General features: G+C 38.1%; 2 protein-coding genes across 4 annotated transcripts; one reads left to right on the top strand and one right to left on the bottom strand.

The window, feature by feature from the left end:
• Positions 1 to 394: 394 nt before the first annotated feature.
• phb (prohibitin) lies at positions 395 to 5456 on the bottom strand. The gene is made up of 7 exons (XM_079883266.1): positions 5366 to 5456; positions 4785 to 4879; positions 4490 to 4651; positions 3460 to 3602; positions 1933 to 2049; positions 1754 to 1849; positions 395 to 939 (listed from the first exon to the last, which is right to left on the bottom strand). Exons 2-7 carry the CDS (start codon positions 4867 to 4869, stop codon positions 727 to 729), a joined length of 816 nt encoding a protein of 271 aa, XP_079739392.1. The 5' UTR covers positions 4870 to 4879; positions 5366 to 5456; the 3' UTR covers positions 395 to 726.
• Positions 5457 to 6745: 1289 nt separating this feature from the next.
• On the top strand, positions 6746 to 22939 carry mvp (major vault protein; the record flags this gene model as incomplete). 3 transcript variants are annotated; one of them, XM_079883282.1, is made up of 17 exons in its annotated part: positions 6746 to 6862; positions 8617 to 8761; positions 10525 to 10720; positions 11003 to 11126; positions 12405 to 12536; positions 12786 to 12880; positions 13122 to 13358; positions 14174 to 14299; positions 15229 to 15423; positions 16147 to 16382; positions 16602 to 16799; positions 17493 to 17637; positions 19487 to 19698; positions 21611 to 21727; positions 21818 to 21944; positions 22032 to 22220; positions 22420 to 22939. In XM_079883282.1, 16 exons carry the CDS (start codon positions 8625 to 8627, stop codon positions 22537 to 22539), a joined length of 2586 nt encoding a protein of 861 aa, XP_079739408.1. In that variant the 3' UTR covers positions 22540 to 22939. The 3 variants fall into 3 exon arrangements, with proteins under 3 accessions (XP_079739408.1, XP_079739407.1, XP_079739406.1); XM_079883281.1 differs by having other exon boundaries at positions 6757 to 6862; positions 15226 to 15423; XM_079883280.1 differs by lacking the exon at positions 6746 to 6862 and having other exon boundaries at positions 8607 to 8761; positions 15226 to 15423.
• Between the last annotated feature and the right edge of the window lie 921 nt (positions 22940 to 23860).

Genomic DNA, 23860 nt, shown 5'->3' on the forward strand with positions numbered 1-23860 from the left:
TGGTCTATATAGTATTAAATTATGAATGACACATACATTTTGAATTCCCATGTGTCTATAAATTAAAATGATCTCTCATTACAGTTTCTCATTTTCAAGTAAGAACATTAATAAGAACAATTTCTAAGACAAACAACAACATTGAATTTCATTTGAAATGACTCATTCAATTTTATTTTGGTTTAATATAAATGAATCACTGTTTATTGATTATTTTATCAATTCGCCACTTGTAGAATACAAGGGCATTCCTTCTGCCACATACATATAATAACAAAACATTTTCAAACCAAAAAAACAACACAGCCGGTCCTGCAGGAGCAGAGAGTGAGATTGATGTCAATCATCCAGGAGCATGGCACACATTGACAGTGCAGTCTGTGTGTCTCACTACTTATGAACGTACAATTTAATTTCAAACAATATCAACTCGCATTTAGCAGAGAGAACATTTCAAATGCAAATATATATGCACCGATAGTACATTTGCATACACACAGACTCTTTTCAATTGCTGTAACCACCTTGTGGCAGTCCATACTTTCAGGAAGAGAGCAAGTAAATTCTTGGACTAAAAGAGAGAAAAACACAAGTTGTCTTTGCCTCTATAAAGTTTGCCTATAGGCTGATCAGATAGTTGCATTGGGTCTACAGACATCTTTTCCAAAAGTAGCCAAATTTGGAACAAAAAAAGAGAAGTGAGTGTGTGCGTCTCTAGTTTCCCTGTCACTGTGGTAACTGAAGGAGCGTTCCCTGTCCAGACGGGAGGTAGGTAACATTGCGAGAGCGGCTGAGCTGGAAGGCGATGTCCTCAGCTGCCTCCAGCTTTCTCAGCTCCACCAGGCCGTCACCAGCTACTGCTAGAGAATCAGCGATCAGCAGCGCAGCCTGGGAGTCTCCTTCCGCTGATATAATGGCTGCCTGCTTCTGCTGTTCTGCCTGAGAGACAATTACAGAGACAAATGTTACATCACCTGTTGCTTGTGGGAAAAACAAACAGTTTTCCATTTTCCATTTTAATCATTAATTTTGCCTTTAAAATATTAATTAAACAAATAAATATATACATAAAAGTCAAATATATACTACCATTCAAACGTTTGGAGTAAGATTTCTTTTTTTTTTTTTTTTAAACAAGTATGTTTATTCAAGGAGGCAGATTTCTGTCAAATAAATTCTCTTTTTGAACTTTTTATTCATCAAAGAATCCTGATTTTCTTTTATTGTGCTTTCTACAAAAATATTGCAATTGTTTTCAACATTGATAATAATACGAAATGTTTCTTGAGCAGCAAATCAGCATTTTAGAATGATTTCTGAAGGATCATGTAATGACTGACTGGTTTTATTTTTGATTAAATAATTGCAGCCTTGGTCAGGACGTCTAAGAGACTCCTTTCAAAAACATTAAATCTTAGCGACCCCAAACTACTGAATGGTACAGTATATTTAAAATTAGAAAAAAAAAATACAATGGAATTATTTCGCCATTATCTTAATGCAGGGAGTATTCCACATACATTGCCACATTGTTCTGAGGGTAAAAATCAGATACATTTTGCACTAAGCAAAATGCACATTTTGTTTAGCCGGTGATTTTGGTGTTGAACTCAAAACCTTGAGAGTCATTTATATAAACACCTTATAGGTTTGGTATCGAAATGGGGAGTAACTCAAAGACAATTTTTACTTGCATTTGGCAAGTGTTTATTTCAGACCATGCACTGCACTATTCCATTTTTGAGGCTCTTACCTTCTCTACAACAAACCTGGCTCTCTCAGCCTCCTGCTGTGCAACCTGCTTCATCTCAACAGCCTCAGTGAACTCCTTGCCAAACGTCAGATGTGTCTGAGGGGAGAGAGACAAAAGGGTGAGACGCTGGAGGAGAGAGGGGGAAACATCAACAGAGGGGGGAAAAAAGAGGTCTTTACCAGAGAGACGTCATCTAGAATGAGACCGAAGGTGGATGCTCTTTCTGTCAGATCTTCACTGACCTGCCTGGACACCAGCTCTCTCTGAGTGATGAGCTCACCGGCATCAAAACGGGCCTGCGGAAAATTGAAACACCTTAAAATTCCATTTAATCCATGCCAGGTTTTAGTTTCATCTTATGTTCCGTAGACGTCAACAACATCCAGCCCTATACACATAACCATTCAAAAGTTTGGGCTGAGTACGATTAAAAAAAAAAATGTTTTTGAAAGAAGTCTCTTATGCTCTGCATTTATTTAATCAAAAATACAGTAAAATCAGTGATATTGTGAAATATATATTATTACAATTTAAAAGAACTGTTTTCTATTTTAATTAATTTAAAATATAATTTATTCCTGTGATGTCATTACTCCAGTCTTAAGTGTCACATGATCCTTCAGAAAACATTCTAATGATTTAATGCTCAAGAAACATTTCTGATTATTATCAGTGTTGAAAACAGTTACTGTTCGTTCACACCGCCGCCAGCGAGAGCGTCAAAGTGGCCGGAAATCATTCATTTTCAATGTGAGCCGGCGGCGAGCTCTGGCGAGTAGCGGTGTGGGCAACTTTATGGTAATGAGCTATGACACGGTTCGGCGGCAACCAATCGGAATGTAGAAGTCCTCCGCTTCAGAGGATTCCAGAGAACACAGTCGTGTAAACTTTGGTTCCGACCAAACATTAGTTCCCATTTCCAAGCAGCTGTGGCGGGTTTCCCATACGACGTGTCCCATGCATTAAGGCTACACTTCAAACAGGACAGTTATTGTAATGTAAGCTGCACACAAATTAATGTTAAAAGAAGTTCACTTTAAAATGAAAATCCATCCTAGGTGTATATGTCTTTGTTCTTGCAGACGAATAAAATCAGAGTTATATTAATAAACACCCTGACGCTTCCGAGCTTTATAATGGCAGTGGATTGCAACCATCAGTTTAAAGCTAAAAAAAAAGTCTATCCATCCATTATATAAGAACTCCACACGGCTCCGGGGGGGTTAATAAAGGCCTTCTGAAGCAAAGCGACGAGTTTGTGTAAGAAAAATATTAATATTTAACATTACTAAGTCAAATTCTAGCTTCCGGCCAAACGCCTTTTTTGAGCTTCAAACTGATGGTTGCAATCCACTGCCATTATAAAGCTCGGAGGGTGTTTATTAATTATTATAATTATTGCGGCCCCTTTAAATAAAGTTTACAAAACCAAGCTTTCGATCTACGTCAGAGTCCACGTATCTTTCTACAACGTTGTTGGCAGGGCGGCAAGAGAGAAGAGCAGTGAATACAGTTATGCTGCTTAACATTATAAAAACCATATGTTGATATGTTTTTTGTTCAAAAGAACAGCGTTTTACAAGTGTCATTTCAAATGTCTTCACTGTCACTTTCGATCAATTTAATGCATCCCGGCTAAATCTTACTGACCCCAAACTTTTGAAGAGTAGTGTACGTGTCTTCATAGCGTTATGTATGACACTCACCACTACAGCCTTCAGAACCTCAGTGGTGATGGAGGGCAGAACTCTCTCATCATAGTCCTCTCCGATACTCATGAAAATACGTGGCAGTTGTCCAGCAACTGGTCTGAACAGGATTCTCAGCGTGATGTTCACATTCTGCAAATCTGAGAAGGACAAAGACAGACCATAAGCCAGTTTTATTAGTAAAGACAAAAGAATGAACAGCAGAGAAGCAAGAAACCTCAACATATTGTGAGAGAAACAGAATGAGATAAACATTAAAGAATAGACAGGGCAGACATAAAAACAAGAACAAATGAAGAACAGCAGTCAGTGGCGTAACTTTGTTTTAAAAAGTGGGTTGGGGGTGCTAATACAATGATATGTACAATAACAATTGCAGAAAAAAGAACATTAAAATGTCCAGAAAATCAATTCCAATAGTACATTTGAGTTGAATATATCGACACAGAAGTCATGTTTAACGTGATAGTTTCATCCTTACATTTACTATATATAGCACAATATTAGTCCTGAGATTCTTCACGTCAGTGAATAAATATATAGATTCACATGGAACGCTCTTGTGCCTTAAGGGTCTGGTGGCAGACCTTTCGTTAAAGGGTTAGAGAGGTTTTGGGGTCTAATCTTCCCTGGTATAGTTTTTTTTTTTTTCTCACCTTTGGTTTTCATCAGTGATTGTATATCAACAGCAGGGACACATTTATGTGCATTTGGCTTTGGATTTCACAGGAGCGAATAGTCTCTCCGCAAGGGTGTTACGCGATAGACTGAATTGCTTGTCTGTGCGAAGAGAGAACTGATAACAGCGGCAACAACCACTCACCATGATTTCAAAAACAACATATTCCAGCACCAGATCCCCTCTTATTTAACACAAACTAATTAATTGCTAATTAAATGGAGATGTTTCTTTCTGTTAGGTAAATCCGTGCCACCAAAAGTTTCAAAAAGTGGTGGGTACATGTCCCACCCTCAAATTACACCTATGGCAATCAAACAGAAACAGTAAAAGAATGGCATGATGTACCTTTGCTACCAGTGATGACTGGCACATTACGTGGACGGGACCTGCAGTCAAAGATGATTGGCTTCTGCACCCAGGGTATAAGGAAGTGTGTGCCCTCCCCAACAACATCATCCTGGACACCTCGAAACCTGTTGAAGATGACAGCCCTGTGTCCCGCATCCACTGCAATGAAAAAACATAAGATCTTCCAATTTAAATGAAAACACGTAGCTTTACATATCAATTTTATAAACTCAATACTGTTTTATTAGGTACATTACACAGAATTTACGTAGTTGAGCACCACTGAACTTACCATTAAATAGAGCAGAATTAACTACACCTCCTCCGATGGCCAAGGCCAATCCCAGCTTTCCAATGGACTCAAAGAGTTTCGCCATGGCAACAGTCCTGATAAAGAGAAGCACATTAATCTCAATCATCGCTTCATGATGATCACTTATGAATGTAAAAGCCCTTAAATAATCAAAACATCCCGTCCGGTTAGCCTTGACTCTTCAGCAGAGACATGACATGACATGAATGAAACGTGCTAAGCTGTTCTCACTTTGAGAGGGTCAGACATGGTCAGCGAAAAGCAGCGGTAAAACAACCGTACAATTATAAAACACTCCAGATAAATTGGTATTTGCTAACACAATAACTTATATGAGAAATATCAACAGGGACTAAAATACTTCCGTCGTAGTGAAGTTTAATTAATTAGCCTGCTACACGCTAATGTTGCAACTGACATGCAATCATGTCCTCCTGCCAACCTTCCCACAAAGATAAATTCCCTTTCAATAGTCCACATTATAATTATTGGCGCTGTGTAAATAAAACAAATACATAAAATCCATATTTAAAATAATCTCTCCCAACGTGACCACTCACCCACTACGCTGTTAGATCACAGTGACCTCCACCAGAGCCTGCGCACGAGAAACACATGAAAAGGTGGCGTTTGAGCATGCGCAGAACCTTCAACATAGACTCCTCTAATTGGAGAGGGGGACACGGAAAAGAACGCCCCCGTGAGTAACAATAACTTTGATTGGGCGTACGTCTGCTCGTTGCTTGTTATTAGAATGAGGAGTGAGGACTTACGGAACACAGAATGTGGGTGTTTCTGTTGGACCTTTGGCACTGACTGATGGCTTTTTACAATTGAACTTAAACATTTCGTTAAACGTAGTAGTTGTAGTCTGTTTCGATTGATCTGTAATTGTTTGTGGTTTTGTGATGTTTGCTGTTCTGCTGCAGGTTATTTAGGTATGCTGAAGTAGCAACAACAACAACAACAACAACAACAACAACAACAAAAAAGAAAGAAAAAAACAACAGACAACTTTTTCATCGCACTAACAATACTAACCCTTAACCACTAGTCTACCACAACCTCGATAAAACAGGAAGTTGTATTCTCATAGAAAAGTTTTAGCCCTATAATGGCCCTGTAATTGTTATAGTATTATTACTGGTCCATTTAAATATATATAATATATATATATAATAATAATATATATATATATATATATAATATATATATAATTATTGTTATTATATATATATATATATATATATATATATATATATATATATATATATATATATATATATATATATTGAAATAGGATATATATATATATTAGGGCTGTCAAATGATTAATCGTGATTAATCGCATCCAAAATAAAAGTTTGTGTTTACATAATATATGTGTGTATGGAGTATAATTATTTTCTATATATAAATACACACACATGCATATATATTTAAGAAAAATGTGTTATTTATATGTAAAATATTTATATATAATATAAATTATATATAATATAAATATATATACACAGTATATACATGCAAATATTTCTTAAATATATACATGCATGTGTGTGTATTTATATATAGAAAATAATTATACACCGTACACACACATATATTATGTAAAAACAAACTTTTATTTTGGATGAGATTAATCGCGATTAATCGTTTGACAGCCCTAAACATATATAATAATTATTATATGTATATATAATTATTATTATATATTATTATATATTATATTTTTTGTGGGAACTACATAAAGTGGTATTGACAATCATTTGATCGCAATATTTCAAAGCGAATACCTAGTTGGATGATTTAAACTTTAAAGTATTAATAAATGAAATAAAATACTTGCTGAAATGTGCCACATCAAGACCCTACAGTAAGCCACGTGATACTCCTGCTCCGGGAAATCCCACAAGGAGCCCCCCCCTTCCCTGGATGACACACCTCTTCCAGTGCGTGTTATTAGATATAGCATTGCGCAGCGTTCATCCAGTTGTCTTTAAACTGACGAATCCAACCTCGGACTGGCAGTTTAAAGGACGTATTCTTCTGAAACTGTAAGTCTCGTTTATTTTGCAATAATTGGAAGACGAATTGCCGTAACTTAAAGGATAACTTAATTAGACAGCTACATTAATCTAACTTGGTTAGTTGTGAATGTTGCTTAATTAGTTGGTTGTGAATCGCGATAACATCAAATGCGAACGAATGGAGATACAAAGCGCGGAGGACGATGCAAAAATGTTATGTAAAGCAACGCAGCACATAAGCAAAACATCAACCGTGCTTGCATTTTTTAATTGCAGAAGACTCTCGTAGTGTACTTGGACTTTAAATGAACATAAAGTAATTATGATCTTTACACGCACTCTATATCAAATAGACTTAACATTAGTTTTATTTGTGACGTCGTTAATCACAGGCTTTATCTGCCTCAGGCAATTATTTCAGATGTCATGGATTTTTCAGGTTATATCGTCAATAAAATAAAAAAGAGGGTTAGTGCAAGCATAGATGAGTGCAAGTCTCTAATTTCCGGGTTCACCCTCGGTGTTTTACGATTGGTGCACCTTGAGCGTCCCAACCCTCCTACGGACGTCACAGCATGCGGAGATTTGATTGATTGGCTCGAAGACTAATGTGTGTTTGCTTTATGGGTTGTTGCTGTGGTGCTGAAATCAAATGTGAACTTCTTGTACAACGCCCAATAAACAAACAAACAAAAAAAAATACGACACGAAAAATATTACCTTGCTTTGTTTCTATTCTAAATGCAGCCATTAAAAATACTCAAATCATTTACTTATGATGTTTTAATTGTTTCTAATGTTAATGTGGTCACTTTTGTCATGCATGACAAAAGACTTAAATTTGGTGAAGGCCAGTCAAAATATGTCCGCTGTCTACGCAGACTATTACTAATGTCACATCTTGCAGTTTTGCCATAGTAGGCCTATACATTTGCATTACATTGCATTTATTACAATTAACATCAGATTAAAAAAAAAAAAAAAATGAAACTCTTCAATATGATATTATGGCTTATTGAACTAAGGTCACTTCTCTGCTTCACTTTAACAGTAAACTGTTACTGAAGTTTTTATATAAATATGCTATAATAGTGTTCGAATTATGCCATCTGTCACAGGCCATCTTGCTTAATTTCCAAAGAATATGTTCTTTGTCAAAAAGCAACATCCACCCATCCATCCTAATGAAAGATAGCATTTTATGTCCTTAAAGAACACTTAGATTACATGACATTGCATAACTTAATTTGTCAGCTACATTACCTGATAACACCGATTTAGGGCAAGGAGTGATGAAAGAGTTGTGCAACATTCTTAGAGATGTGAGAGAAGAGCTTTGATTGACAGAATTTTCTGTTCCAAACTAAAATCCATATTTTAGACTTGATGAAATCAACGACTTCTCAACATTTTATCAGTTATAACTTATAATCTCAGTTAAAAAAGACAACGAGCTAAGTGTTGTCATCTGACCCATAGCAGCGTTATCATGAATTTGCTTTAAAGAGATAAGAAGCTGAGGTGTGTTCGCTCTTGGAAGCTCTGCTGACCTTTATATTATTGGGTTTTTCATGCATAATAAAAAACTGACATAGACAATGAAAGTTTTTTAGATATCGGAGGGCAAATGGATGCTGTCATAAACATTTAATCATATTGTGGGAGTAATATCACTGTATTACACATGATGACACTGAATTTTTTTTATTTGATTTTATGTATTCTCTGGTCACTAATCCCTACATAATTCCAAATTAAACTATGTGAGGGTATGCTTGTAGGAACAAATATGGATGCTAATCAGATGCTCGGTGCCTCGATCATCAGGATCCCGCCTCACCACTATATCCATGTCTTGGATCAGAACACCAACATTGCACGGGTGGAGATCGGCCCTCTCACCTATATACGCCAGGACAATGAGAGGTAACTTAGAAAACTGCAGGCTAACTACTGTATTGTGCAAATGCCGTTGAAATACAGGTTCTGGCTGGCTTTAGCTTTTTACATTTGACCTAAATAGATTTTTCATTATTTTAATGTCTACAAAGAAATTGCTGGGGCAGTAAATGTAGGGCATTTGCATATTAGTAGTGTTATCCAATTTCCAACTGTGGCGAGGGAGAGAGTTGCTGGGAGACTGTGTGTAATCAAGCCTATTTCCATTCCTGTATTGCCCAGAATCCAAACAACAGCTGATATGAACTATCTATTATATGATATGATATGAACTATTTATTATAGTGTTTGGATTGATGTTTTATGATTCATAGATTTATTTTTAGTCTATAATTTTTCTCTTTTACTAATTTTTTAGTTTCTGAGACTGATGCAAATGTTTGGGGTTGTAAGATTTGTTAATGTTTTTGAAATAAGTCTCGTATGCTTATTACCAAAGCTCCATTTATTTGATCAAAAAATTATTTAACTATATTTTAAAGGGGGGGTGAAATGCTCATTTTCACTCAATCTCCTGTTAATCTTGAGTACCTATAGAGTAGTATTGCATCCTTCATATCTCCAAAAAGTCTTTAGTTTTATTATATTTATAAAAGAAAGATAGGCTGTACCGAGTGTTTCCGGAAAAAAACGAGCGGCTGGAGGCGGGCCCTGTGGGCGAAGCTAAAGCTGTGCTAATGCGCCGAGCTAGTAACAACACACAGAGACAATAGAAGCAGTTTTACTCACCGAACCTTTATCATTGTGACTGCTCGATCCTTAAGCATTAGACGATCTGCAAATCCGTAGATCTGGGCTTTGTTTATAAAACAATCATCGTCGAAATGCAGGGAACAACAGTCTTTACACAACTCCGTTTATGCTCAGGAAAACAAACTCCATCCACGGGTTCCTTAACGCTGGGTTCTTTGGGAATCTGTGCAGGGTTGTCTTGCCCTGGCAACCAAAAACACACTTCTTTGGTGACATTGGCTTCCCAAAAGGCGGGCAGGGCGCTTTGATGGCGAACTGCTTTCGCTATCTTGCTCTGGTCTACGAGTGCGCGCGCGCGCGCGATCTTACCGGAGAAGTGCCCTTAGGACCCATATAAGGAAATTCCGCCCTATCTTACGTAAGACAGAGCCATACTCGAAAAAAACTTTCCGAAACTTGTGACAAACCGGAAGGACAATTTTTGGCACAGAAATACTCCTTCAAACGTACAATTTAATTTTTGAAACTTTGTCCATGTTTAGCATGGGAATCCAACTCTTTAACAGTGTAAAAAACTCAGTATGCATGAAATAGCATTTCACCCCCCCTTTAAAATGTAATTTACTTTTAATTAAATTTACTTTGATGTCAAAGCTGAATTTTCAGCATCATTACTCCAAGTCTTCAGTGTCACATGATCCTTCAGAAATCATCCTAATATGATGATTTGCTGCTCAAGAAACATTTCTGATTATTGTCAATTTTAAAAACAGTTGTGCTAATTAATATTTTTGTGTAAACCGTGATACAGTTGATCAGGATTCTTTGATGAATAGAAAGCATTTACAGCATTTTCTGTAACATTCTGAATGTCTTTACTGTAACTTTTACAGTATTTATTTCTGTAAAAAAAAAAAAAAAAAAAAAATTCTTACTGACCCCAAACTTTTGCATGTAGTGTATGTATGCTGGTATTACTGTATGTGATTGTGTTTACTTGCCCGTATCACTGAACTCATCCTCGCATTTTCTACCAGGGTTCTGTTTGCCCCTGTCCGCATGATCATGGTGCCGCCCAGGCACTATTGTGTCGTGCTCAACCCTGTCACTCGAGATGATGAAGGCCGAGTTCAGTTTGACGCATCAGGGCAAGCTAAGCTTAGACATGCTGACCAGGAGATCCGCCTGACCCAGGATCCGTTCCCTCTTTACCCCGGTGAAGAGGTTCAAAAGGTATGGAGTTATTGTATGTCTGGAAAACATGTTGCTTTGCAGCTTGTGGCTTCAGAGCTCAGGCATGTGGGTAGTTTCAACAGGTTGTGGTTTCCGTAGTGAGTCGCAAATCTGTGTACCAAACCTACGAATTTCCCATCAGCTCACATTAATTAGGTCAAAACAAGCACCATTTTGCAGCAGTTAATGCCTGGTTCTCTCTTTAACATTTATTATAATTATTAGTGTATATCATAATATAAGAATTACTTACATATTCTTCTCTCTCTCTAACTCTCGCAGGATGTGACACCGCTGCAGATTGTGTACCCGGACACAGCTCTGCGTCTGCAGGCCCTGCTGGACTTTGAAGAGGAGGGAGGAGAGAAGAGAGTAGCAGGAGACGAGTGGCTGTTTGAGGGACCAGGTACCACTGCAGCACAACTAACATTAGCTTTAGCCAGCCTGGAGTAGTTTCCTGTTCAAAGCAAATATCAGTTGAAAATAATGAAGTTATAAAGTTATCAAGGAAAAATAAAAGGAAGTAAAGTTATTCCTCAAGGGGTAATGCTACAGTATTTAGAAGAACATTATTTGTTGTTTTGTTCCCCACACATAGTGAGTGAAGAGCAAATACCTTTCAAGAAGGTTCTTCTCTTATTCAGTGTTGCTTTTCCTGGTATTATTATGTTTAATTGAAAACATGTGTTTGAGGAGGTGGCCATGAAAAGGGAAGCGGGTTTATTCGGCATCAATTTTCAGATATTAACTACATTATGCTAATAGCAGGTAGCTTCAGATGCTGATCAATTGATAGATTAAAAGGGTGGTATAATGCCCTTTTCACAAGATGTAAAATAAGTCTCTGATGTCCCCAGAGTGTGTATGTGAAGTTTTAGCTCAAAATACCCCACAGATATTTTTATATAGCATGTTAAAATCGTCACTTTTTGAGGTTGAGCAAAAACGCACAGTTTTTATGTCTGTCCCTTTAAATGCAAATGAGCTGCTGCTCCCAGCACAGGGGGCGGAGCTTCAACAGCTTGTGTCCTTTTACCTCACACAGACATGCACTGAAAATTTCAAAACCGTTTAGCCTTTTATGTTCAAACCAGAGTCAGATGGAGAGAAGTGACAACATGTAGACAACATTTCTGAATGGTTTGTTGATGAATTTATGTAGCTTATGTGTAGTTATCTTCTAGTCATTTATTAGCATATTCTGTCTTGATATTCTATAAATCGTGTTCCGGGGACGGGTTTATGTAAATTCTAGGGTTAATGATGTCACTAACCCGGGAGGAATGTCGTGTAGTCCCTACCAGCCGTTTGTTGTAGTCCTTAAAAAGCGATTTAAAAAAAAAATACCTCCCTTTGCTTTGAACTTTGAGCGTCGTAACTTTGCAGATGTTGTTCATGCTCAAACAGCAACATTACACACTAACTAAAGTTAGAAAAATGAAATCATAATCAACCACCCCTTCAAAATAAAAGACAACCTTCAAGTGAAACTTCATTAGGAATTGATTAGATTGAATATCAATTGAATAGACCAGAATGAAGCCAGTTTGTGAAGTTAGCTGAAAAAGAAAAGCTAATTCAATCACAGTATAGTGCATTGCATCCATTATAATGCATCCATACATTATTGATGACATCATATGATGTAAGATGTCTAACCTGCTGAGCATTTCTTTCCTGGCAGGGACGTACATTCCCAGAAAGGAGGTGACGGTACTGGAAGTCATAAAGGCCACAGTGATCAGAGAGAATCAGGCCATTCGCCTCCGAGCACGGAAAGAGGGCCTGGACCGCAGTGGTGTCCAAAGAGTGACTGGTGCGTGAGACACACTTGCAGACATGCATACATAAATAAAAAAATTTAATTGTCATAATTTACTCGCCATCATGTTGTTCTTTTATTCTTCTGTGGCACAAAAAAGAAGATGTTTTGAAAAATGTCCATACAATTATAATCATTGAGCTCCAGTGTTGTTTAGTCTTTTATGTGCAAACATAGTTGACAGTTCATATTTTGCATGCATATTTAAAAACAAATGGCTAAAATTGTGTGTATGTGTCTCAGGTGAGGAATGGCAGGTCAGTAAGGTGGGAGCTTATCTGCCTGGAGCTCACGAAGAGGTTGTGGATATTGTCAATGCTTTCATCCTCACGGACAAGGTACCCTCTTCTGTCCCTTTCTATACTATCGCCGCATGTTTTTCCTCTCTTGTTTCTCCATTCACACTTAAGTCTACAGGTAATGAGGGATTGGGGGGGTTAATTGGTTCAACAGTAAGGTTAACGTATAGCACACATTAATTAAGGATGAAAGCACTTCACTAATGAAGTCACAGCTTCAGAGCACACTTTGCCCCAGATGTAATTATTAATGCCTGCTTGTCATTTCGTCCTTCATCAGAAAGCTTTGCATGTGCGCGCTGTCCGGCCGTTCCGGGACGCCGGGGGACGAGAGCGGCGCACTGGAGAAGAGTGGCTGGTGACTGTGGCAGACAGAGAAGCTCACATACCCTCTGTTGCCGAGGAGGTTGTCGGGGTGGTTGACGTGACGACTCTGAACAGCAGGCAGTACTGTGTGGTCATGGACCCCGTGGGGGCCGATGGAAAACCTCAGCTCGGACAGAAGAGAGTGGTGAAGGTGAATGAACACAGGACAACTACAGCATTTAATGTTAAGTGCACTGAAGGCTGCTGCACTAGATAAACAATGGCCTAAATAAATAGGACACTTAAGTCACAGGTAAAAAAAAAAAAAAAAAAAATATATATATATATATATATATATATATATGTGAATGAAAATGGCATCTGCAAACCAATTTAGCAATTTTTGGCTAAAATATATGCAATGAAAAGGAGTTGAGGGGGTCTAGGGTTTTTATTCCTTTCAAGTAATATTAAGTGTGCATTTCAATGCAGTTGTGTGCGAGATGTGTGTACAATTTTTAAAAATGTTTTTAAAAGTAAAAAACAGTACAATTGAGATTACAATTTAAAATGCCTGTTTTCTATTTAAATGCATTTTAAAATGTAATTTATTCCTGTGATGTCAAAGCTGAATTTTCAGCATCATTACTCCAGTCTTCAGTGTCACATGATCCTTCAGAAATCATTCTAATATGATGATTTGATGCTCAGAAAACATTTCTTATTATTATCAATGTTGAAAACGGTTGTGCTGCATAATATTCTTTTGTAGAAACTGTAATGAATATGTATTTGAAAAATAATTTATTTAAATGTATTTGAAATAGAAATGTTTTGTAACATATTATATTAATTTCTGACCAACAACTTTTATATACTCTAATAGAAAAACACAACTTATAGTTTTTAATTAATACCAATACCATTTTTTTTTAAATTTAATTTTAATTTTTAATTTAAATTCATTTCAATTGTAACATGCACTGACTCTCTTTCTTCCTTATTCTATCTCTCCTTGTCTCACAGGGTGAGCGTTCCTTCTTCCTCAGGCCCGGAGAGTATTTGGAGAAAGGCATTCAGGATGTGTACGTGCTGTCTGAGGAGGAGGGGCTCGTGCTGCGTGCTGTCGAGGCCTTCATTGACACCGAGGGGGTACAGGACATCTTTAATCATCCATAATTAGTTACCAAAATGACCCTTTTAGTACATGATTAACAAGAAATTCAGTCTATGAACAGCTGGTAGAGTTGTAGCATTTGCATACAGTGTTTAACATGTGTTCTGAACACCTGCGCTCTGTGAGAGGAAAGACATGAGAGCTCTGATTCATTCAAATAGTATTTAAACAAGGAGAGAAACAGACCGAGTATAGGGTGAAAATGAAGGGTGGAGACCTGTTGTTGGAGATTTCGGAACAAAAGAAAACAAATAGAGAGTGGGCGTATTGTGTTTGCCTAGTGTACACGGATATTACCTGTTTCGAAAGGTGCTGCCGTTGCCCCTTGATCCCAATTGTTAATATGTCCCTTTCAGCATTCTGAAATCTTTGTCTTCATGTTTACGTGATAAGGAGGCACACACCAGACAAGAGAGTGCTTTTTCACCCACTCGTTCTTCAGTTTGTGAACTGGGTTTGTGAACAGAGCGCTTCTGAAACTCATAATCCACCTTGTCATAAATTGTGTGAACAGGAAGAACTTGATTCTGGGTCACTGAATATACTGTGTGAATGCAAGTCCCCATTCAACGCTGACATTTAGAGCACTTTAACGATAGACAGAGGGGGAAATCACTTCCTTCATTAATTCATTCCCTTCTCCCCCCTCCCTGTTATAAATACTTTAATTCCCATCCTAATTTTTCTCGATAAATATGATTTCAATCTGTTGCATTTCCTTTATTTAATTTTTTCTTATTATTCACTCTTGCTTATGCACACACACACACACACACACACACAGTCTGAACGTATGCCACTTGTGCTGCAGAGTCCGTCCCCACCCTACAGTAATGTTTGCCATTGTTACTCCTCCCTCCTTCTTTCTTTCAACCCATCTCTCCGCCCCGTACCATTTCAGCAGGACAAGGAAGATGAAGAAGAAGGGGAAAAGCGGACCAAAATAAGGGGAACACAGCGTCGTCCAGGTGACCGTTGGATGCTGCGTGGGCCAGTCGAATATGTGCCGCCTGCCTCCGTGGAGGTGATGCTTAGACGGGAGGCTATCCCGCTGGATGAGAATGAGGGAATCTATGTCCGTGATATCAAATCTGGAAAGGCAAGATAAAAATGATCACATTTTATTTTCTTTGTTTTTCAGAATCTCATCATAAGGATATTATGAATCTTGTAGGCCCGAGAGCAGTTAAAGAAACAGACATTTTGTCTATCTTTACAGTGACAAAATTGTCATTTGTTTTAATGTGTCATCAAATCTAGCATCTAATGACATTTTATTTGATTTAAAAGATATTTTGTAAATATTGAATTAAATTTCAGTCTATTCCTCAGACATGGCTGTCATAAGGCTTCAGAATATTAAATATTATAATAAATATACTAATATAATAATTATTTCATTATAATAATATATTTATTAAATGAATACATAAATTATATTCATTTTGGAGTTTGGCAGCCCCAGTCTCTATTCACTTTTATTATAAGGAAAAGAGTGGCTTGGTGGCAATCCACCTTTTGTTTTCGGCAGAAGAAAAAGTAATATGCATTGGGGAAAATATGAGGATAAAAATAAAGAGAGAATTTGTCCTTTTTGAGGTGAACTATTCCTTAAATTCTTCTATTTCAGTTTAGTACATTATTGTAAGATAATAAGGAAGGCTCATGTTTCTAATTGGAGAACTATAACTTGAGTTCAATTAATTTAATTAATATTGGCACAACAAAACAAACACAAGGGTAAACGGTAAAACCCCACAAACAGCAACATAATGAAATTAAAGTGCTTCATATCCCAGCTGACTTTATGTTTGGTTTTCAGGTGCGTGCCGTGATTGGTCAGACATACATGCTAACGCAGGATGAGGAATTGTGGGAGAAAGAGCTTCCAGCTAATGTAGAGAATCTTCTGGCCCAATCCCGTGACCCGCTAGCTGACCGCTCTGATCGAGGAGGGAACTTTGTGCAAACTGAGAGAGATAAAACCAGAGTGGTGTCTTATCGTATCCCACACAATGCGGCCGTGCAGGTGTACGACTACAGGGAGAAGAAGGCCAGGTAATGTAATGTTGATTGTTTGAGTGACAGTCATATAGTTATGCAGCGTCTTTCCTAAGACATTGTTCACACCTACGATTTTGCTTAGTTTCTGTACAATTCTTCTTATGAGTGTTTTCATTTGTTTCAAAATCTTATGTGTGTTATTCATGTTGTGTATTTGTTACAGTTAAAATTTAAAACCTACATTTTCTCTTTCACATTCTGTGTCTTTCACAGGGTGCTGTTTGGACCTGAGATGGTGATGCTGGGCCCTGATGAGCAGTTTACGATGCTCTCCCTTTCCGGAGACAAACCCAAACGTCCTAATGTCATCAAAACTATTTGTCTCTTGCTTGGCCCAGATTTCTGTACCGACATCATCACCATAGAGACGGCTGACCATGCCCGCTTGCAGCTGCAGCTCTCTTACAACTGGTACGTCGTGGTGTGTGTGTGCTCTAAAGCCTTATTCGAAATGTCTCGAGGAGTACAATTTAAGTGCAAATAGACTATATCATTAAAGGGATACTTCACCGATTAGCATTAAGCTTTGTATCAGTAGAAACCCGGTAGTATTTTTGAATGACCGTGCTTCCCTCCCTCATGTCCACCTGAGACGAGAGATTTCTGTATTGTGTGTCTGGAAAAACCCCTCCGATGACGCAAAAATCGTCATTTTGCGTCATCGGAGGCTTTTTTGGCCAGAGACTAGAGACTACAGCCAGTAGTAGGAGCTCGTTCCGCATGTTTTCAACCCGCCCACAGGGGGATCTCACGATAAAACAGCGTCTTTTCAGTTTCGAGTCAACTAGTAGCCTAGTTGTATAATTTCTTCCGATACTCCCCTCTGTAACCGGTAGGCGTGGCTTGGGAGTGGCCTCGTAGGGCAGCAACAAAGTGCATTCTGGGAGTTGTTGTCTTTCATCCACATGAGCCAAAAATGCATTTTCTGGCTTTTCTCAGTCTAGAAGGCACCAACTTCTAAAATAATTTCACATTTCTACTACATAAATGACCCAATTTAAATACACATTCATCTTCACAGCGGTGAAATATCCCTTTAAGCTGAACAGAGCAGTGACCTTTCTTTCTTTCTTTCTTTCTTTCTTTCTTTCTCTCGGGTATCAGGCACTTTGACATCAAACTGCCTGCTGATGCGGCCCAGGCTGCGACTCTGTTCTCAGTGCCAGACTTTGTGGGCGATGCATGCAAGGCCATCGCTTCCAGAATCAGAGGAGCAGTTGCCTCAGTGCAGTTTGACGACTTCCACAAGGTATGTGACACACCTTTAGAGCTTTATTGCTCTGATACTTCTCTTTCCTACATGTTTAGTGGCCTGACTTTAAGCCATAATTGTGTTGCAATGAGTGATCATGTGCAAACCTGAAAACCCATAGACAAAACCCTCAACATTTGAGATATTTTACATAGCTAGCCCCTGCAATCGTAATTGTGTGTTTCTGTTGTTTTGTCCCCTTCCAATGTATGATTAAGCCTCTAAAAAGAAGTCAAGAACACATTAAAAAAATCACTATACCATGATTAATGCTAATAGATGACTTTTATTGACATTATAACAGACATAAAAGTCGAAGAAAATTCAAATCACAATGTGCTTTAAACAATTATCAAAACATGGTTAAAATTATCAAAAAATGGTTATTTAAAATCATTGTTTGCTCTAAAACTAGATTACTCTCAAGAAGTGTGATTCCATTACTAACTGGTTAATTGTGTGAAGAAAGCACAAACCTGGGAAGGTTTAATCAGTTATGAAACATGTAGTTGCCATATATTGTTAATAATTAGATTCTTTAATAGGGTGTTTTCAAACCACGAGGGCAGTTTTGCTCTTTTACTTGTATGCCAGGTACATGTCCATGCCTTTGTTGCCATCATTCAGGTTTAACGATATTAGCCTTTGAATACTCATCCCAAGACCGTGGATTGACCAGTAGAGCCATGGCTTTTATCGGTGATCCACAATTTCCTTTTATGTACCACAGATAGATACTTTTTCCAATTGTTCCTTTATTAAAATTAGCATTGACTTTCTTGAACCCTTTAATGCGAAGTTTAGACTCTTCTCCGGCACATGTGGAAACATCAAGAGCAGTGAGAGCTTTGCTCATATCGGTCCTGCGGCGATACCAAATGAAAATTTGGTTTCCACCAGCACCACGATTGGTGTCTTCATCCACACGAGTGAAGCCCAGCTCAAACATGTGCTTGTCAGGATAGAAGTCAACAGATGCTGTGACCTCACAGATGTAGCTCGGCTTCTCTCTCTTCACCCACAGATAGATATAGTTTCCTCCTGCACCACGGTTCACTAACTCCTGCATTCAGATCCCTGTTGACTGGTGTATACTCTGCATCATCAAGACCAATTTTCATGTCGGTGTTGAATGAAAACTGGATCCTGGTTATAGGTTTGGATGGTGTTACTGTCTCTTTCTTGTACCAAAGAAAGACCTGGGTTTTAGCTTCTTTGATACCCTCATTGAGATCAACATCAGTCTTCTGAAAGAGTTTCTGTTTGAGATCACTTTCTTCAGATGGAGAGGTGGAGACATTTTATGGAGAAAAAGGCCATTTACAGCCAATACAGGCAATTTAACAGGAAATATATGGTTTTCAAAGCTTTTTGAAAGTTTTAGTGACACCTATGGTCCGATCTCCATAAAATTTTGCATGCTTCTTTAGAATGTTATGTCACAAATGGTCACCAAATTTTTGAGTTTTCGTTTAGGATTTATAGACTTTTCAGTGTATTTTGCCATGCCCATTTTTTAAATAACCCTGTTATAGCCAAAATTTGCATTGGTTTGGTTCCGATCGGGCGAAAATCCTAGGACTAGTTCGCAAAAGTAGGTTTTTAACATATTTGCAAATATTTTATGAATGGTTTGATTGACAGCAGTGGTTCTTGAGGCAAAGTTGTTCAGTACGAGGAGATCTATCAAATGATATGAATATTGTGTGGATGTGTGTAACACCACGTGATGAATGACGATGGTTCAAAAAATCTGGCTAAGTTGTTCAAATCCTGACTTTAAAAACATGCCCGAGTCTTATTTGTCCTTGTCTACTCTGATCATATGAATCTCTTTCTATTTCAGAACTCCATCAGGATCATCTGTTCGTCCGTCTTTGGTTTTGATGAGAAGCTTGCGGTGCGGTCCAGTCTGCGCTTTAACCAGAACGGGTTAGTTATCAGCAGCGTGGACATTCAGTCTGTGGAGCCGGTGGACCAGCGCACCCGCGACGCCTTGCAAAAGAGCGTGCAACTAGCCATTGAGATCACCACCAACTCACAGGAGGCTGCCGCACGGTACAAACCAAACACTTCACCTCTCTCTCTCTTTATGATGCATTTTTTCCCTTAAATTCTTTATATTCATATTTTTCACTTTCAATAATTAAAAATTGTAAACATTTAAGTTATTTAATTTAAATAGTGAGGTATTTAAATATGTGAGGTATAATTATTTAAATTTGTCAAATTTTTTATTTGACAGAATTTAAAATTATTACATACTTAATCTCTTAAGGCCAATTCACACCGCACAGACAATGTTGTGTCAAATGACACACCGAAAAAGAAAGATCAAAAGAAACAAAGGGATCAGCAATAAATTGTGGATGAGAATAGACTTTAAATAGAATAGACTTTAATTGTCATTGTGCAGTAGAACAATACGATGGAATTTGCTTGTGCAGCCTCTAAAACAATACTCACTTTACACACTCACACAATAAATAAAATAAGAAAATATAAAAACATTAGCAGGGCATCCAACATGATTGTTCAGTTCTGTGATGGCCCTGGCCTGGGGATAAAACTGTTCTGCAGCCTGGAGGTGCGTGCGTCTGAAAGCCCGATACCGCCTGCCAGATGGAAGCAGGGAGAAGAGATTGGTTTTAGGGGTTTGTCTCATCCTGCAGAATATTATGCGCTCGGCGGATGCAGCGGATCTTAAAGACATTGTCCAGTGGGTGCAGGGGAAATCCAATGAGGAAACTTGATCTCCCACAAACAGCCACAACCTATACTGAGCACTGCATGTCTCAGATCTGAAAACCTAACCATAGAATTCCACAAACAGGATTCATGCAATCAATAAAGAAGAGTTTGTGCAATCACAGGGAAATTGACAGCATTGGAGATGTGTATAACACTGCTGACAAGGTTAGAACCAGATATAAAACAAATTTTGAAAGGGTAATCCAAAATACTAATATCCAATAAACAAGTAAAAGCAAAATGTAGAAGCAGTCGAATCAGACAAAATAACCTTCCAGCTGCAGAAACCTGGAAACAAAATCCAGATCAAATATCAATATATAAATTACCGGTATGTCAGAAATAATAATTATAACAATTATAACAATTTACATTGATTAGCCCTAGAAAAATCACTTCTTATTTTTAGCGCAATTTTCCTACGGACAAAATTGCGATTGTTAACTCATGATTTCTGTTCTGTCTGTGCGCACCAATCTTGCACTTCTATCTCCTCCTCAACCAGACCACCTAGAGACTTCGGGTTTTCGGCATTATGTTAAGGAAGGTCTAATCTCGAGAACGCACACAAAAAAAAAAAAAAAAAAAAAAAACATAAAAAGATTTACTATCTCTTAGTGTTGTGATCCCATGATGTCAGAAAATTGCGCTAAAACACTCACTGAGTTTTTATTACTTGTTTTTTTTTAGGTGTGTTGTCGTTATCGTTATAGTTCAATTCAATTCAATTCACATTTATTTGTATAGCGCTTTTCACAATACACATCGTTTCAAAGCAGCTTTACAGAAAATGCATGAGTCCACCTTACAATATATAGTGATCTGTGATCAGAGGTAACTGTCTAAGTTATGTATTTCAGAAATGTACATATACAAAATCACAGTTAGCTAAAAATGTATTAATTTAAACAATGTAGTAATTTAAGGCAGAAACAATGAGCTCATTGAAGTAATGAATACTCGTTTGTTAACAAATGATTATGACATTTAGAAAAAATTAGCATTGGTGCATGTTGAATGCATCCGTCCTTGGTGTGAACGGGCCTTTAGCCTGATGGGTTTCTTTTAATCTAATTCTCAGTCTCTTCGTTTGTCTTAATTTACATAAGCTACGCTTTGATCTGATGTTTCGCTTTGAGGAAGAATCAAGCTTCTGTTATTCTTCCAGCTTTCCACATTTGTCTGTCGTGCCCATTTACACTCATTTCCCTTCTTTCAGACATGAAGCAGAGCGTCTGGAGCAGGAGGCTCGGGGTCGCCTGGAGAGGCAGAAGATCTCAGACCAGGCAGAGGCAGAGAAGGCGAGGAAGGAGCTGTTGGAGCTGGAGGCCCAGAGGTGAGTTCACTGCAAGGGCCAGTGCTACGCTCAAGCTTGTGCGCTCATTTAACATTTTCACGGATAATAATCCATGTGTGTGCGTCCCAGCGCTGCAGTGGAGAGTACAGGAGCAGCGAAGGCCGAGGCACAATCTAAAGCCGAGGCAGCTCGTATACATGGAGAGGCAGCGGTCGAAGAGGCCAAGCTCAAAGCAGAGGCTCAGAAAATCGAGGCTGTATGTCATCCAAAATGTGCTAGATCTCATCTTTATCTATTCTCACCCTATTGGATTTTGACCATTTTCCTCCCCTCTGTGTGTCAGGACTCTGAGCTGGCCCGTCTGTGTAAGGCACGTGAGCAGGAGCTGAACTACAAGAAGGAGACGGACCGAATGGAGGTGGAGAAGCGGCAGAAGCTGGCAGAGATCGAGAGTCTGCGCTTGAAGCAGTTGATCGAGAACCTGGGCGCCGATACCCTGAAGGAAATGGCCCGAGCCGGGCCCGAACTACAGGTGAGTGAACTCAAGAACTTTGAAATAGCAAATTAACATCTTTCTGTAGAGGCTTTGCATCATAAATGTTTTCATAATACCATTTTGAATGGATGTGAGGTGTGAAAAGATTCTACTGTTTCAATATTTTGTCATATTTTTGGTTATATAACTATTTATCTCACATGTACCGTTTTTGTTTTTTCTTCTTCTTCTGCAGGTGAAACTCCTGCAGTCTTTGGGTCTGAAGTCTACTCTTATTACAGATGGCTCTTCTCCTATTAATCTCTTTTCTACTGCTAATGGCCTCCTGGGGGCTCTGCAGGGCAAAGATGAATAAATAAATAATAGGGGAGAAAGAGGTTAAGAGGCCTTATACCACATGAAATGCATAAAAAAACTGTGATGTAATAGCTAATACATTAAACCCATGAAAATGCAGTTTTAGCAGTACCCTTGTTGTCCTTGTTTTTCATGTGAACTAATGCTCAAAAGATTTTTTTTTTTTTCTTTCGGTTTACTAACACATTTGCTTTAAAGTGCTTTAAGTGCTAAAGTGTTTACTTTGTGTTATGTTGAAATGTGCCTAGGGTGTATTTATACTATTCATAATCATTAGCTAATCCCAAAGAACTTTCTAGATTTTTTTTTTACTCTGCTCTACTTTTTCCAGCAATAAAACATTTTTTAATTGTTTAATAATGCCTTCTCAAATATCAAATAAAATATTTTGCATTTGCGTCAGCTGTCTACAGCACTTTTTAATAAATATGGCAGGGGTTCTCAACTCTTGCCCTCAACGTCCTCTGTCCAGCAGAGTTTAGCTCTTACCCGGATCAAACTCAACTGCCTATATTAGTACTAATCCTGAAGACCTTGATTAGCTTGTTCAAATGTGTTTGATTAGGGCTGGAGCTAAACTGCAGGAAAGTGGAGCTCTAGGGCCAGATTTGAGAACCCCTGAAATACGGGTTGAGAATGCTTGTGTTTCAGTGTTTGGCCACATGTCGGCGCTGCCATATAAAAAGTGGTGGCGGGGATTTTCGTGACTCGAATCATGTTACTCTCCCCCGGCCTCAGAGTGAACTAATTAGTTTAAATGTTATATTTTCACAGCCAAATGCCCAATACACTTTCACATACACAATCTTTGATCATATTACAAATGAGAAAATCATTATAATACAGTTAAAGATAAACGAGGAACACCCGATTTTACATCCCGAGTCGTTAATTTGTCACGTGACAGAATGTGTCTGGAGTGGGAGCGTGTCCGCTAACGTCGACTTTCCAGTTTTATGGACGTTTATCTTTGAAATTTACTTAAATTGTAGCCATTTACGCCTGCGTGTGGCGATATGCGTTGCGAGCTTGTCATTAAATCATTAAACTCAATCTATTCTTTATACATTCTAATACGTAGGCTATCCTTTAATAAAATACTTATCCATATTAAAAAAAATGTTAACAGATCCACTGACAGTCTCTAAAAGCAGAGATTATGCATCATAATCAAATTACAACAAAGCAGACTTGCCTTTTTCCTTTTTTGTCACTGTGTATGACTGCGAAAACAACATAGGCTACTGATGTAACGATGTAACTCAAGAATCATGTATGTCTGAATGATTTTATTCAGTCGACTCAAAAGATTTGAGTCA

This window comes from Squalius cephalus, assembly GCF_949319135.1.
Source record: "Squalius cephalus genome assembly, chromosome: 1".
NCBI lineage: Eukaryota > Metazoa > Chordata > Actinopteri > Cypriniformes > Leuciscidae > Squalius > Squalius cephalus.

Bases quoted from the DNA above. Each gene is read 5' to 3' on its own strand.
- phb (XM_079883266.1), bottom strand. From the start codon at position 4,869: ATGGCGAAACTCTTTGAGTCCATTGGAAAGCTGGGATTGGCCTTGGCC. The intron at 4,652-4,784 runs GTAAGTTCAGTG...TTTTCATTGCAG, and splicing joins TAATTCTGCTCTATTTAATG to TGGATGCGGGACACAGGGCT. The intron at 1,850-1,932 runs GTAAAGACCTCT...CTCTCCCCTCAG, and splicing joins TTCTAGATGACGTCTCTCTG to ACACATCTGACGTTTGGCAA.